At 44.0% G+C, this 15,785-nt stretch overlaps 1 protein-coding gene across 5 annotated transcripts; it reads left to right on the forward strand.

Annotated features, from left to right (window-relative positions):
• On the forward strand, positions 1–15,692 carry zgc:85722 (uncharacterized protein LOC407982 homolog). Of its 5 annotated transcripts, none has more exons than XM_026999932.2 (18): positions 1–151; positions 349–547; positions 1,526–2,383; positions 2,713–2,848; positions 3,063–3,244; positions 3,521–3,706; positions 4,106–4,228; positions 4,328–4,489; positions 4,921–5,042; positions 5,673–5,823; positions 7,936–8,148; positions 9,681–9,834; positions 10,644–10,771; positions 11,903–12,087; positions 12,746–12,892; positions 13,064–13,181; positions 13,263–13,367; positions 15,070–15,692. In XM_026999932.2, the coding sequence occupies exons 2-18, from the start codon at positions 365–367 to the stop codon at positions 15,076–15,078; spliced, it is 3,162 nt and encodes a 1,053-aa protein (XP_026855733.2). In that variant the 5' UTR covers positions 1–151; positions 349–364; the 3' UTR covers positions 15,079–15,692. The 5 variants fall into 5 exon arrangements, with proteins under 5 accessions (XP_026855733.2, XP_026855734.2, XP_026855736.2 ...); XM_026999933.2 differs by having other exon boundaries at positions 1–127; XM_026999935.2 differs by having other exon boundaries at positions 1–547; positions 13,843–15,692.
• Positions 15,693–15,785: the final 93 nt, after the last annotated feature.

The raw sequence follows: 15,785 nt of genomic DNA on the forward strand, positions 1-15,785 counted from the left end.
TGTGCGTGTGTGTCACTGCATGAGCAGCGCACATCCAGATGCAGCGTTGATGCTCTGCTGTGTTGGTGTTGTTTTGTAGCGCTTGAGCAGTAAGGCATGTTAGGTCAACGCTTCCTCGGTGCAGGCTGTGTGTATTCGCTCATTGACGTTTGTACGGAATTTTCAACCGATTAAGCTTTGGATGTTGTTGCTTATAGCCTACTTATTTGCTGAATAAACGTATCTGTCTAATAAACGGTATTTTGGGAAAACATGGTTTTAAACTGGTGTCAGGTATCTAGAGCGTAAACTGCTCATGGAAATAAAACGGTACCAACGCTACTTGTAAAAAATATCCTTCCGTGACAGGACCGCGAACGTGAAGATGGCGACCGGAGCGGGGTGGCAGCAACCGTACAGCTCTGCTCCGGGCAACTCTGCTCCTGCTCCTGGACCAGGCATCAGTCCGTCAACATCTACCAGTCTATTTTATGAATCAGGGCTCACAATGGACTACACTCAAGATCTGCACCTGAAGATGAGTAAGAAAATAGCACAACTAACGAAGGTTTGTAATGTCACACACGATTGCTCTGAATATCCACATTGTCCGACAAATGCAGCGCCAGGAATTTTGCGTTTGAGCGTCATCCGTTTAAACTTTGGTTTTCGCGAACTGCAGCTTTGGCCATAAATCTGCATGGCTTTTAATTTTATTCCCCGTGGAAACGACGCCCTATATTTAATTTTTCGGTGCACTAGACATTCCCTGTTTGCCTGCATAATTACTGAAGATTAATGTATTCTACGAACTGTAATCTATTCACTAAACATCTACATGTCGCACTTTTGATGGAATCAACATACATTGCACCAGTCTATTCTTAATTAACATCTAACATCTTAGATGCTACTTTTAAGTCATTTTGATTTTTAAATCATTTTGATTTAGCCTTGGGTGACATAGAATCCTATTTAAACATTGTTTTTTTCTGACGTGTTCAGCGCTGTATCAGGTACAATTACTGAGAATGCTTTTTCCCTTCTGTATGATTTTCTTATGTAACTGAGATTTAAACTAATCAGTCGAAACATGACACTAAGCTAATTTGCAGGATGTTGTAAACAGTCAGTGAGAGTTTGGGGAGATAATGATTTGATAAACAAATTGGTGTAAATTGCAGGCATAGCAGGCCAAATAGAATGGCTTACAGAGTTAATCGCAGTGGATGAAAAGGACTATGGGATGAATTAAAGATGAAAAGTAACCCTGAAGCAGTGTAAAGCAGAAAAGTAGAAAAAACGGGGACAGTGAAATGTGTCCGAATGGTTAGGTGGAGAGGGGCGTAGCAAAGTTTCCCAAAGATTTTGCTAAATATATAACCTTATTTTTAAAAAATGCAATTTTGCAAAATGGCATGGGGGAATTAAGTGTTTTTTGTTTTATTTATTTTTTAATTAATAATAATAATAGTAGTAGTAGTAATAAAGCCCTGTAACCTGACCTGTCATATTTCTATGCATGAATGTACATGAATCCTTGCAGGTCATTTATGCACTCAACACCAAGAACGATGAGCACGAGGACGCGATCCAGTCTCTGAAGGAGGCGCACGACGACGAGATCCAGCACATCCTGAACGAGACGCGGGAGAAGATCCTGCAGTACAAGGGTAAGACGGGCGAGGAAGTGGAGCTGAAGCGGCGGCTGCAATCGCTGGAGGACTCGCTGGAGCTGCAGGAACACGTGAAGCGTCAGGCGCTGGCCGAGTTCGAGATGTACCGGCGTCGGGTGGAGGACACGCAGCTGTGCGCTGAGGCGCAGCACACGCAGCGTGTGGTCTCCATGTCGCGCGAGGTGGAGGAGATGCGGCGCGACTTCGAGGAGAAGCTACGCACCTTCACCCAGACACAGGCCCAGTTCGAGCAGGACAAGCAGCGAGCGCTGGATGAGCTCCGCTCCGCCCACCGGCAGGAGCTGCAGGAGCTGCTGGAGGGCCGGCAGCCTGGCCAGGGTGCCACCTGCTGGCCGGACCAGGAGAAGCTGGCAGAGCTGCAGCGCGGTGAGCTGGAGGCACTGATGGAGCGGGTTGAGGAGCTGACGCAGGGCAAGGTGCAGCTGGTGGAGGACTACGAGGCCAAGCTCTGCAAGGCTCAGGCCTTTTATGAGCGAGAGCTGGAGGCCATGCGCCGTGCCCAGCAACTCACCACCGAGAACCTGCTGGCCTGGAAGAGGACGGAGGTGGAGCTGAGGAAGGAGTTCCAGGTGCAGGAGATGGCGCTGCAGAGGAACCTTTGCAAGCTTCGCGCTGAGCTACAGAGGGGCCAGGAGGAGGCACGAGAGAGCCGGGACAAGACCAACAGGCTCCAAGCGTCTCTCAACAACGCTGACGTCACAATCCAGGTGATGTTCTTTTGCTGCTAGTCAATCACATTGCACTGGAGCCTGGTGGAAATTTAGTGGAAATTCAAAGGTTATGATTAAATGTTAAATAGAAATCACACAACAAAGTGCTGTTGGAAATCTGCATGGATAAGAGCAAATGTAAAAAAGCTAAAGGGAATGGTTAAAATCCAGAAAGTGTGTATAATCATGGAGGTCAGTGAAATTTTTAAAAAATAAAATATTAAATGTGTTTATGACCCTGAAGCCAGTGTCTAATCTTCAGCTCACAGAGTTGCAGTTGCAATATTAAAATTGTGGCCCTCGCCCCCCTCCACACCCCACTACAGGAGTTACACAAACAGCTGGAGGAGGCTGTACAGGATGGAGAAATTTGGGTGATGCAGCTGAAAGATACTGAGTATGAGTTGGAGAGCAGCCGGGATCGAGTGCAACAGCAGGCCACTGAGATCCTTCACAAAGCCAGTAAATGAATCGCCTTAGGATGCAATTATACTCCCACGCACCCCCAAATAGTCTTTTAGAGGGGACACGGATGGTGCAGTTACATCTCATTTCACCTCATTTCAGCTTCTTCTTCACCAATGGATTACAATTAGCACACTATAACATCTGATAAGACTTGATAAGGGATTTTAATTTCAGGTGCAATTTATAATAGAGCCACTCTGCTGCTCAGGTCAGATCGGCTCTCTGCAGGCCACACAGATGGGCTGTGAAGCCACAATCCGAGACCTGCACCTGGAGCAGAGTCACTTGAAGGAGAAGATCGTCCAGCTGGAGGAGGAGAAAGGGAGGCTCCAGAGCCAGAGTCACACTCTGGAGGAGCAGCAACGCCAGCACATCCTCAGCCTGGAGAAAGTATGTACCTGTGCCAGAGAAATCGGTAGTGATTAATACTTGAAAATTCCAGTTTTTATCTGGAATGTTGGGTGAAGCATATTTTGTAAAATCACAACCAACTAAATTAACCTCTGATTTTAAAAAAATGCAGGCCAGCATTCCAAATTTCTATGGTAACCCAGCAAGTGAGTCGCTTCTTGTGGCGCTTGATCGCCAAGATGTGCGTTCGTGATCATCCTTGTTGTCCCTGTTATGTAAAGAAGGGCTGTGAGCTTGGCTGTGCTCTTTTGACAGTCCCTACGTGAGGAGAAGCGCTCCTGTGAGCTGGAGCTAGCCCAAGCCCAAGCCAAGTATGAGGAGGAAGCGGCACACATGAAGGAGGACCAGGCCAAGGCTTTGGAAGAGCTCAATGAGAAGCACCGGGTCCAGCTTGAGAGTGCCTGCAGCGCAGCTGAGAGAGAGAAGAACCAGCTATTAAATGTAAGTGCTCGTTGTTACACACTCAGGCCACTGGCACCACTTGGTATAAGTTGGCACTTCTGGCAGTGCTAAATGATAAATGTGCTGTTTTGGAAGGTGTTATTTATATATGCAGTGTTCGCCAAGTTAGGGATCCTAGCAGAAAGTATGGGAAAACTGTTAATGCAGACTGTTTTGTTCTTGCTGTAAATCTGTAAAACTGTAGGTGATCATTTATCCATGGGGTTTCCCTCTATGGTGATATTACACTTTTTTTTTAATAACTGTGAATATACTTAATTTAAAACATTGAAAATATTGCTCAGTTAGTCCCATTATGGTTGGGTAAAATTTGCCAGTCAAGCTCCTGCCCTTGGCAGGTATGAGACAAAGTCTCTTATACTTCACTCATCCGTGCAGGAGATGAGGCAGCAGTATGAGATTCGGCGTCTCTCACTGGAAGAGCAGAGGAACCACCTGCAGCAGCAGCTGGACACCCTGCGGGAGGAACTCACTGCCAAGCTCAACATAGCCAACCAAGAGGTAGGGAAACCCTGTAATCTGTAAAGCTCTGGTGTCATGAAGACATATCCCTCGTTAATTTTGTCACTGAGGCAGTTTGAGGGGTTTTTTTTCCTTTAGGTGTCTCATCTGAAGGAGCTTTTCAAGGAAAGTGAAGACAACCTGAATTCTGCAGAGAATCACATCTCTCGCCTGAAAGAGAACCAGGAGAACCTGCTAATTGAGTTGGATGCAACCAGGGCCCGAGTGAGGGAGACCAGCACGGTTCTCACAGACTTACAGGTAGGGTTTTCACCCTCACTACTATTTCCCTACTAGACTAGTAAGCACGGACTAGTAGTCCAGCACGGAGCCTACAAAGGCTGAGCAACAAACTCCTGCCAAGGCAGTTTCAAGGCACAGACTAAAGAAGGAAGGCTATAACCGTGGACATGCCACATCACTTATGAATAGATGAATTAGGGAAATTATCTGTACCATGACACAACTGGGAGATAAAAATTAAGCTTCATTCAGCTCGGGTGGCAGCCCGAACTATTATTTTTGTTCCATGTGTAGAGTTTTGACAGGAAAATGTGGAATGAGAAAGGGCATATATGATCGTATATGATGCCCTTTTTGTAATCAGCTCTGCACTGCACCCCAATCACAGTCTTTAGCCATGATGACATCCTTTATAAAGACCAAACCTCTCTCTATCTGGCCTTTCACAGGAAGAGATTGAGAGCCAGAAACAACGACATGAGGCCCAGATCATCAACATTAAAGCCGAAGAGAAACAGAAAATGGACAAAATCACTGAAGAGTTGGATCAAAAGTGGACTGATGCGCTGAGGTAGCGCAAGCAGCACGCTAAGCAAAGCTAGTTTGTGTGCCATAATTTTAATGAAGTAGGACCAAAACAGAAGCAGTCAATCAGACATGTATACCATGGTAAACCCTGTAGCTGAAGCTCATATTTGGTTTAAAATATTCGAGCTTCAGTTACAGATAAAATATGATATTTACAGGTATAAGATAGATGTTACAAGGTTAACATCTATCTTAGTCCATGGCATGCTGTTCTGCTGCACTGGGGAAGATAAAGCAGGATCTGTGCTCTGCTTATTTGAATTTTCAGTTTTGCTTTTTCAGTTTAAATGTATTATTTATCTCAGAAAAGTATTACAGACAGGTCTGAAATTTAATTTTAGAAAATGTTTGGTTAGTTTAGGCTAGTTTGGTTAAGTTTAATACCTGAAGTGAATGACTGACTGTTCTTGTGCACATACAACAATCATTTTTAAAAAGACTTTTAAAATGTACTAAGTGTAAAAACTCTTTAAAAGGTTTTTCTGCATATTAAGACCCGCATTAACTAGCCACTTTCCTCTGGGTGGCTACGTGCACGCCTGTATGTGTGTGTGCGCATGTGCCTCTGTCTTCCATTCCAACACTGTCTTAATGTTCTCGTGTGTGTCTCCAGGGCAGAGCTGAAGGGGCTGCGAGAAGAACTGAACAACGAGCATGAGGCCGACAGACAGGCGGCTCTGGGCGAGCTGTCCCAGCAGCGGGACCTGGAGATGATGTCGGCCAGGGAGAACTGGCACAGGAAAGTGGAGGACCTCCTGCAACAGGTAACACGCCCTCAGTCTTCTCACTGTTAAAGGTCCATCATGTAATCTTTTAAATAATTGTGTCCACAGTGCTTTAAACATCACATTTCCTGTACTGTGCCCCTGACATTTTTACTGTGGTGCAAAAAATAGCTGTGTCCTTGCACATTAAACATCAGTTATTTATAGCAAGCAAACAGCAATCTGTCAGTCCAGTGTTGTTTTACTGTTGGTCCTTCACAGGGATGTTAGATAGCATAGAGGCCAATTGCACAGACATTAATACACACACTTTATCAAGCTTTATCATTAATCACAAATGATAACTGGAATGCAATCTCTAATTCATTTACTAAAATATACCCAGTCGCTGACTAGGTACGTGTGAGACTGTTTTACTGCAGTCTGTGTATTCCATTCTCAGCACTATTGAAAAGAGCCCACTGTATTAGGTGCCAGTGGCACTGAACATGTAATTTAGCAGTCAGTTCAGTAGTTAATCCTAAAGGTAGTTCACTTCAGTAGTTAATCCTAAAAGTAGTTCACTTTGGGGCTTTGAAGTTGTCAGGGATTAGGCGGTCGTTTAAGAGGATACACCAACTCAGTGAGGTGAGAAATGTGTGTGTGTGTGTGTTTTATAAACTGAACATGATACACAGTATTTCCTGCTGTGTCTTTCGTTCTGTCAGGCCTCCATGTGTTTGTCTCAGAGCGTTAATATTAAGTAATGTGACAAGCTGTCTCTGATGCTCTTGTCAGCTTGTCAATTAGTGTGAGAGGCTTGCTGTTGTCTTATATCATCACTGCTGGGTTAAATGTCTGCCAGTATCTCAGCTGCCTTCTAAAAGATGGCTTCTGCGGTTCTTAAGGTGGACAGATATTTGCCATTTTGCACATCAATACAAAGCAATGAATGTATTAATGTTTTTTTTTTTCTCAAATAGTGGCTTGTTTCTGATTCGTTTTTGCTGAGTCTTAATATGACATACCACCAGTTACTATACACAGAAAAAATAATAATATTTTATTACTAAACTATAATGAACCCCACATGTTTGAGGACAAAGCACAGAAAAATAAAATTTTTAGTTTATTCCTCACTGCTTTCTTTTCATTGTCAAATTAAATTTCCGAAATCTCAAAATCACGCAGGTGCTCACAGGCAGTTGAATGGTAAGATTGTTCTCCTGACACCTAGCTATAGAAAAATGGCTCTGCTTTTCAGAGCTGCAGACAAATCTGCCTCCTGCTTTTGGCCTTGTTCATGTTCCCCTCCGCCAAGCTCCATTTCAGCCCTGCGTCTGCATATGGGCCAACGTGAGGCAGGTTTTTGTGCATTTTGTTCTGGGTTATTAGCAAACCATGCCCTTCTCACACTCACAGGCCTCAATTCCAGTCTTTCTTTCCAGATGGTATGAGGATCAAGCAGACTTATTTTCCTCGCTGTGTTTTGAAGGTTGCCGGGCAGAGATTACATTCCAGTAGCTGTATGAGAGTTTACGTGCACTGTGCTACATGAAACAATGGATGGAATATTTCTTAAGGGTGATGGACCATAGAGAACCATATAACTGCTGTACCAAAATTGTGGCTGACATCATCTTTTAATTATGTATGACACAAAATAACAATTCCTGCTAATTCTGTTTATTGATTTTTTGAAGTACAGACGTATGATACATATATGAGTCATATTTCTGACTGCATCTACATCTACATCTAAAGGTTTTGAGATTCCCTGTCTGTAAAGGGATTAGCCTAGATTTAGCTTTCATGTTTCTTGATGATGTACTTTGGATATATAGTTCACTGCTGTCTTTTGCACTACTGGTGCAGACACGTAAATCCATTTTTGGTTTAATGGTCTTCCTCTCCGCTCCACATTGTCCATAGTTCACCTGCATTTCCTCTCCACGTTTAACAGCATGTCAGCAGTTGCTGTGCTTTCGTGGTTGTGTTCGAGTATGTGCGTGTGTGTGTGTGTGTGTGTGTGTGTGTGTGTGTGTGTGTGTGTGTGTGCGCGGGCGCATGTGTGTGTGCAGCCATTCATGTGCGTGTGTGTATGTGTGTGTGTGTGTGTGTGTGTGTGTGTCTGCGTGTGTGCATACATGTGTTCGTGCGTGTGTGGCTCAGATCTCCATGCTGAAACAGAGTCTACAGCTACAGCTGTCCCAGTCCAAGAGCGCCCTGCAGCAGCTGCAGACCCAGTTCAGTCAGGAGCGTGAGCACTTGGCCCAGGAGCTGCATGAGATGGCACTGGAGCACCAGCACCACGAGCACCGTCTGCAGAAGGCTCACTGCTGTGCCATGCAGGAACTGGAGGAGGCGTGCCAGCTCGAGCTCAGGGTAGCTGCACCCCTTCATACAACTGCATGCATAGACATTTGCTGAAATATGGCATGAACGCATTGAAAGTAGCTGCGTATGTATGGTATGTACATAGCAAGTCTTAGGCCTCGTCTGTTTTGGTGCATGTATTGTTTAAGGCAGTGATTAGCTAAGACCCAGTGTAATAACAAGTTACGGCTGAGATTTTGGAACATATTAATAGCAGCCGGTTAACAGGCTTGCTTGATGGGTCATATGCTGCACACGTACAGTGCACGCTCTGGCTGCCCATGCTGAATATGTCATTTTCCATATTGCCATCTGTTCTGTATGCGTGTGCCTGCTCGCCTGTGTCCCGTATTGACCATCACCTTCCCTGTGTTCGACTGCCTCCTTCCCTCTCTCTACCTCTCTCCCTCCCTCTCTCTCCTTCTCTCCCTCCTGCTACCTCTCTCCCTTCCTCCCTCCCTCCATCCCAGTCCCCATGTTGAGGGAATCATTCCTCTCCCTCTGTGTCTCACTGTCATCTTCTGCACTTGCCCTAGCTGCACTGTCAGAGCTCACCAGGCCCGTCTCGCCTGCGTCTCCCTGTGTGACAGTCTGTGGTGTGTGAGACCTGACACTCCCCTGGTCAATTTCGATTTATTAGACTCCTCTGCTGCCTGCAGTTCTGTTACAATAAAATTAGTTTTTTACTCATATATTGCTGAGAGAGAAATTCCTCACTTTGGCCTTCAAATGTCCAGATGCTCTGTTACATAAACAAGTGCTAGCTGTCGATTTTATTACTTGGTCTCATTCTTCGTTGCTATATTTTCCTGTGTGTATGGTGGTTTGGAGAGTTTTGCAAACCTTTTGATGCAGTAGTCTACAAAAGGCTGAATGTTATCAAAACTGACTCCATTTTAGTTTGGTACCCAGGAAGCAGAGGGAATCATTGGAAGTCGAACGGTCTCCAAAACCCAGATGTCACGCTCAGGTTTACAGGCTTCCTTCTTTTTCGAAACGTTAGCTCAGCAGCTGAGAGAGTCCTTTGTTTGAGCTGCTTTCGTCACGCTCTGGATTACCACAAAATAAATAAAGAAGGAAGGCACTCTTTCATCTCTGTCCTGCCATGTTAGTCCAGGGCTCTTACAGGCACTGTAGGGCCTTTGTGAACTGTTTGGACTGCTGGAAAGCCATACCTGCTTGAGATGCGGGACTGCAGGTTTGCTCTAGTCATTATGGGCGTTAAATGCAGGTGTAGCGCACTGCAAGGGTGACCCGCAATCGATTTTTTACAAGATCAATGCCTTTTAAATTTTACTGTGGTACATGATGCAAAAGTAGAATAAGTATTTCTGCAGTGCTGGGCATGTTTACACTGGCCATTTGTTTTTCCCGATGTTGCACAGGTATACTTTTTAGTATGATTTTTTTCTCTCTCTCTGTGGGAGAGTCCTGGGTTTTTGGGTTTTTTTCTTTTTGTTTTGTTTTTTTCTTGTACCATATGGGTTTGTGTTATACAGTGCTTATGGGGTTCTCAGTTTGTAATTTTTGTCTGTGCATAGGAGCTGGAGGATCGTCTAAAGCAGGAACAGAGAGAAGAACTTCAGGTTTTGAGAGAGGCCCACAGACAGACCCTGGAGATTCTGCGTCAGCAGGCTGACCAGGAGCTCCAGACGCTGCGTTTTGAGCTAGAAGATGAGGGCAAAGCCATGTTGGGTAAGATTGGACACGCGTTCCCTCCGTTGAGACTACCAGCACTACCACTACAGCAGTAACCCCAACCACTGTGTGAAAAGATAACACAAGCTTTCAACAAAACAGACAAACATGATGCAGGGTAGCAGACTATCCCACAGTTCTGATGGGTATTGCAGACAGAAAAAAGGACGCAGTCATATCCAGACGGTGCCGTTTGGCACAAAATTGCCTGGAATAGAGGCCATAATCCACAAGTCTGGATTCAGTTTGCATGCTTGCCCAGAGCAAGCTTTTTCCTGGGTCGGACTTGGGTAGAAGCATTCACAGCAGTGTCGCTCCTGCTCATATGCATGTCCGCTTTAACTGCCAAGCATCTGATTGGTCCAGTGACCTGTCCCTGACACGGTCAGTGAAGAGTTAGCTGTGCGCTGGCTTCTGTTCTGGCTAACTGCGGCTGGTTCACAGTGGGAGATCTGTAAATCCTCTGGCTGTGTTCCCACCCACTAGGGATCGGCTTCATTAGGAATCTGGCAGGCAGAAATCTGAATGGAAGAATTGCAGATTGTTAAGCAGAAATCTATTACAGTCTGGCCGCTGGCAGCTCATCCAGTGCCATTAGAGATCATTAACGACCTCACTTGTAATCAACAATGTCTTGTCCACAGCCTAATTTAGGTAAGAGATAAGAAAATTTATTGACAAAAATAATATTGTTGGGAACTATTCTTTGTTGTTATATTTTCCCATCATGTATGTGTTTATTTGGACCTGTGTGTGTTTGTGTGTGTGTGGGGGGGGGTGTGGGTATGTGTGTGGGTGTGATGTAGCCTCTCTGCGTTCTGAGCTGAATCATCTGCATGCTACCGCTATAGAGCACCTAAGACAGGTACACCTGCAGGAGAACACAGCCGCCAAACGAGAGCTGGACAACACTTTAGAGCACTGCAAACAGCATGTAAGCAACAAACACACACAGCCAAACCTACGTACACACACACACACACACACACACAGCTAAACTGCTGAACTGCTAAATTTCTCCATGCACAGCTAAACCTTGAATACCAACAGACCAGGGATCACTACTGTATTATTTAAGATAATTTGCATCATTTTGTTAGCATCTCTGCTTCTTTACTTCCCTGTGTCCCGTAATTGTAGGTCTCTCACACTAACACAGACATAACAGTCATAATTTATTCACCATTTGGCAGATTTTATGTTAAATCTGTATGCTGGTCAAGGGAAATAAATTAAAATTTTCCTGTCAAGGGCAAAAAAACATTAAAAATGCTAAATGCAAAACAACTTACAAAACTCTCTGGCCCTGAATAATATTTTATAGCTTAGTCATATATTTTATATGCAGGCACAGTTAGTAAGTCATTTTAAAATATCTTCAAAAAACAGTATCTCGCATGATTTATAAGGGGTTTCACAGAGATTATGTTAATTTGTGAGCATGCAGAAAGAAGTCGTACAGCTTTGTTTTAATTGTGCCTTGTAGACAGAGGCAAAGAAGCAGATATGGAAACAGAGATACAGAAACAGAGCTATGTCAAATTTATTAAAAACTAAAGCAGGTCGCACATTTTTGCTTTGTTTCAGTGCGAAAGGCTGGAAAGGAGCCTTAACTCAGACAATGATGAATTCGCTCTAAGATAAGCCTCACTTGCCCAGAAAGTGAAAAAAAAAAATTGATGAATAAAGGATACAGCATTGCTCTTCAGAAGCACTGCCCGTCTTACACTCACATGCTCGCACTGACTCTAATATCTCTCTCTCTCTCTCATTTCTTGCTCTCACTCACAAGTACTCATAATTTCTTTCTCTCATGTAATACTCCCGTCACTAACAGCACCATAGTAAACAATTTAGTATCACCTTGTTAAATACTTAGGTTGGTCAGCTTACCACTACCTTTTTTTTTTTTGCGAGAAGGTTTTGAAACATTCCAGTAAAGTCCACTGTTCTCCTGGGTGCCCCTTTTCAAATGTAATCTGAATCTGACTGCTGTTTAATTCATCTGGGCAGTTATGTTAATAAAAGCCTGCTTGCACTACTGGAGTTGCCTGTGTGTCTTCAGGAGCAGGATCTGATGAGTCACATCTCAGACCTTCAGCAGGAGGTGAACTGCCGAAGGAACCGCATCGCTGACCTGGACCATGAGATCCACTCACTGAATGAGACTGTCCACACACTGACCAAAGAGTTGGAACTGAAGGGCAAAGAGGTGCTGCGCGTGCGCAGTGAGGCCAACCTGCAGATCAGGTCCAGCAGCCATGCACTCCCCTCTGCTCCGATGTGCACAAAAACATGTGCACGCGCCTCTGAGCTAATGCGCTAACAAAACCATGTGCGCCCTCCTCTGAAATGCTCACACAAACACACCCACTAGTTTGCAGGCACACATACACACAGGTGCTGCCAGAGATCTTAGGTGTAGCTGCTGTAGGACAAAAGCCAATATGCATGTGGTAAAATATTTTTGCCATGATCAGAACTAAATGTGTGGTGGTTAACTCTGGTCAAAGGTTAACTCAGCAGGCATGAGACCAGGAGACAAGACAAACCCTGGCAGGAAACCATGACCCCCAGGCAGAGTGAGTCAGTATCACTCTGCATCCTCCTTCACACACAGGACTCCTCCTCAGCTGACAAGAATAACCTTCCCACTCATATCCTAGCCCAGTGGAGGTGTATCGCACAAATACATACATTTCCTTTGGCTTTTCTCAGATGAAGATGCAGCTCTTAGACTGAGATTGAGGCTATATTTTCTATGTAGGAGTACCGAATATAAAAATGAGAGCACGAGTTCAGTTGTTTTTAAAAATTGCCAAAGCAGGGAAAAAATGATTTAGCTGACATGCTGTTTGCAAACATGTTGGCTTTTCCTCAAGGTCTAAACGGTGGTGTCTGTTCCCAGGGCCCATGAACAGGATCTGTCTAAGAGGCTTGAGAGAGAGATAGGAGAGTTGAACGCTACCCATAACAGAGAAACACAGATCATGCTTTCAGATTTCAACAAAGCCCAGGAGCTCCTAAAAGACAAGATCTCTGCTCTCCAAATTCTGTGAGTTCCTCATCCACAGGCACTTTTTCATTGCATGCATTTATCTATTTGACATTTGACAAAGATCCATTTTCTATCTAAATGTTTTTCTACCTACAAAGTTAGAAATTGTATTCTTCCTGTTAACTAGCCACGCCTTTTATTGTTTATGCGGGTGTGTCTTTGGTGTAGGTTGGAAGGAACAGAGGAGAAGTTCAGGAATAGGGAGAGCCGATCAGAAGATCTGCAGACCATCGCTGAGCTCCGAGAAATGGTGGTGGAGAGAGAGACTCTAGTTAAGAAGCTGGTGGTGAGTATTCGGCTCAGAGGCCTGTGGACCTGCAGAGGCCACGGACTGCATTTCACACCAAGCGGTTCCCCTGTTTTCCAGGATGATAAGAAGTTCTACCAGCTGGAGCTAGTGAACCGAGAGACGAGCTTCAGCAAAGTGTTCAACACTAATCCCAACGTGGGGGTTATTAATCCCCTTGTAAAGGTAATACCACCACTCCACACTGATCAGTTGCTGCTGAACAATTTATGAAGGTATTACAAATGAAAATCTATGTTCCTTTACCAAAAAATTTCAAATCTGCATATAATAAAATAATTTAGAGAGAAAATAATTTACCTCTACATTGAGTAAATAAATGGATTTTATGTATTATGGCCATGTAAATGAATGCATCCATCCCTTAGAAATGGAATGAGTTGTTCTGCATGACTAGATTTTTAACTCTTACTTCCTGTGTAGTAAGTTGGTCCATGTGATCTCATTGTCTACATATACTTTTATTCATGTTCCCATATCAGACTGTTATTTGCTTTCCAAGCCATTTTTCATCACTGCTAGCTCAATTACTCCATCCAGAGTGGTGTGTTCATTATTTCTACTCGCCAGACTAGAAGCTAAATTTGGTCCTTCCGTAGTTTCCAAAGAAACTCTTTTTGTTTGTGTCCTTTCAATGTAGCATAAGGGTAAAAAAGCAGCACACAGATTCATCAGCTCTCCAAACCTAAGTGTTGTGGAAACAGAAGGGAGGGGGGCAGGGCCCATGCAGCCTACCTGCCTAGAGTCTGTCCCCAGCTCCCCCAGTCAGCATGCTGAGCACAAAGCTCAACCCCCTCCAAGTGCTCCGTCCCAGGCCCAGCCCACCGAGAGGTGAGCCCCACCTCGTCATCCAGCGTCTGTCCTCTCACGCACCCACAGCAAACAAGAGACGTGCTTAGCCCACTGATCCGTCCGCCATTGATCACGCTGTGTCTCAATCCCTCAGTAACTGTGGAAGAAATGTCACTTGGTTTCTTTTCATTCCTCTGTTTGGTTTGGGGTTTTTGGTAGGAAAAAAAAAAACGAAAACAGAGCGTGCAAAGTGATGTGTCGGTGTGCTTACCTCACTCTCCGATGCATCTTGGCCATAAACTGTGCACGGAGAATGTTCGTGTCCTGTACTGACTTTAATAAGCATGGCAGTTCCTGCACATAAGTCCTATTTCTGTGTCCTTGTCTATGTATGGGCAGCGATTGGAGTGAATTTACAGGCTACACAAATAAGCCATGTCTTTCCAGAAAGGGGGTGACTGGCATCACTGTAAACAGTGCGTGATCTTGAAATGCCATTGGAATGTGGAAACAAGCATGCAGTGGCCTGGCGTCCAGTGTCCATTGTTTTCAGGGATTTGCATGTTCGACTAGGTGGATGTGCCGGACAGCAGCACCGCTGTGCACGTGAGAGGAGCTCTCATCTTCTCATCCGTCTTCCTATCATATCATTCCGGCTTTGGTGTTTTATGTTGAAGGCAGTTGTGCGGCTTACGTAGAGTGCAACACTTACACTACTGGGCTCTGTATACATATCTCTAAACTTTACAATTAAGCAGTTTTGGCAGAAAAATCAGAAACTTTGAATCAAATAATGCTATTAGGCAGGTTATTTTATTTGTATTTTATTGTGTTGCTTACTATGACACAGAGTATGAGATGTTTATGTTTGTAAAGAGACTTGATGAAGAGCACAGCTGGCTTGCATTTCTTTCTTCCTCTTTCATTTTGTGCATGGCCCACTTTTAGTGGAGATGACGAGGGATCAGACGAGGATAGAGTGAATCTTTTCTGGTGCCTTTTCTTGTGGGACACGGAGTGCTGTGTGCTGGTGCCCCGTGTGTGGAGTAATTGTTGCTGGTTGAATTCTGTGCAGCCCTCGTGAGATGGAGGATTCGACAGTAGCGCCAGAGGAGCCGCAGCAGGACCTGGCGTCTCAGTACTTCTCCTTCTAATTCTTCTCAAGACGCTCCACAGAACAGCATGTGAAACATAACACTCTTCAACACTCCATTAGTGTGTTAAATACTTCACTGTGAATTTCGCTTCCTGGGTTCTTTTTTTAATAGTGTACCTTTGACTCGGGCATTTATGCAATACAAGAGGAAATGCAGGAGATCTGATTTAGTTACACAAACATCTCTTTTCCTGATGGACCGAAACTGTTGGAATACCCGTTTTAAAAATAAATTGCACAGTGTTTATATTTATATTATATTGTCTTGTTACAAACAATAAACCATCAATTGTAAAGCAATGTTTGTATCTTACCCCTCAAAACCCAAACCAAATATTGTTTAAAAAGTGCATGTCTTTGGCTTTGTTAAATTGAATTACATAGTTAAAATGAACAGGTATAGTAACAGAATATACTTGGCTGCAAATTCAGATACAGCAATCAAATCTTGTCAAACCTCCATTTAACAATATTAGGTGAAACTAAATGTTTTTGTAAAAAAAACAAAAAAAAAACAGGCAAGTCTCAGTAACAGATACAAACACGAACACCTATACTCTTCTTATTATGCCTGAATATCAATAAAAGTAATGTAACAGATTACATACATGCTAGTAAGGAGTGAATCAAAGTTC

The sequence above is a fragment of the Electrophorus electricus genome, chromosome 13, assembly GCF_013358815.1.
Source record: "Electrophorus electricus isolate fEleEle1 chromosome 13, fEleEle1.pri, whole genome shotgun sequence".
Lineage (NCBI taxonomy): Eukaryota > Metazoa > Chordata > Actinopteri > Gymnotiformes > Gymnotidae > Electrophorus > Electrophorus electricus.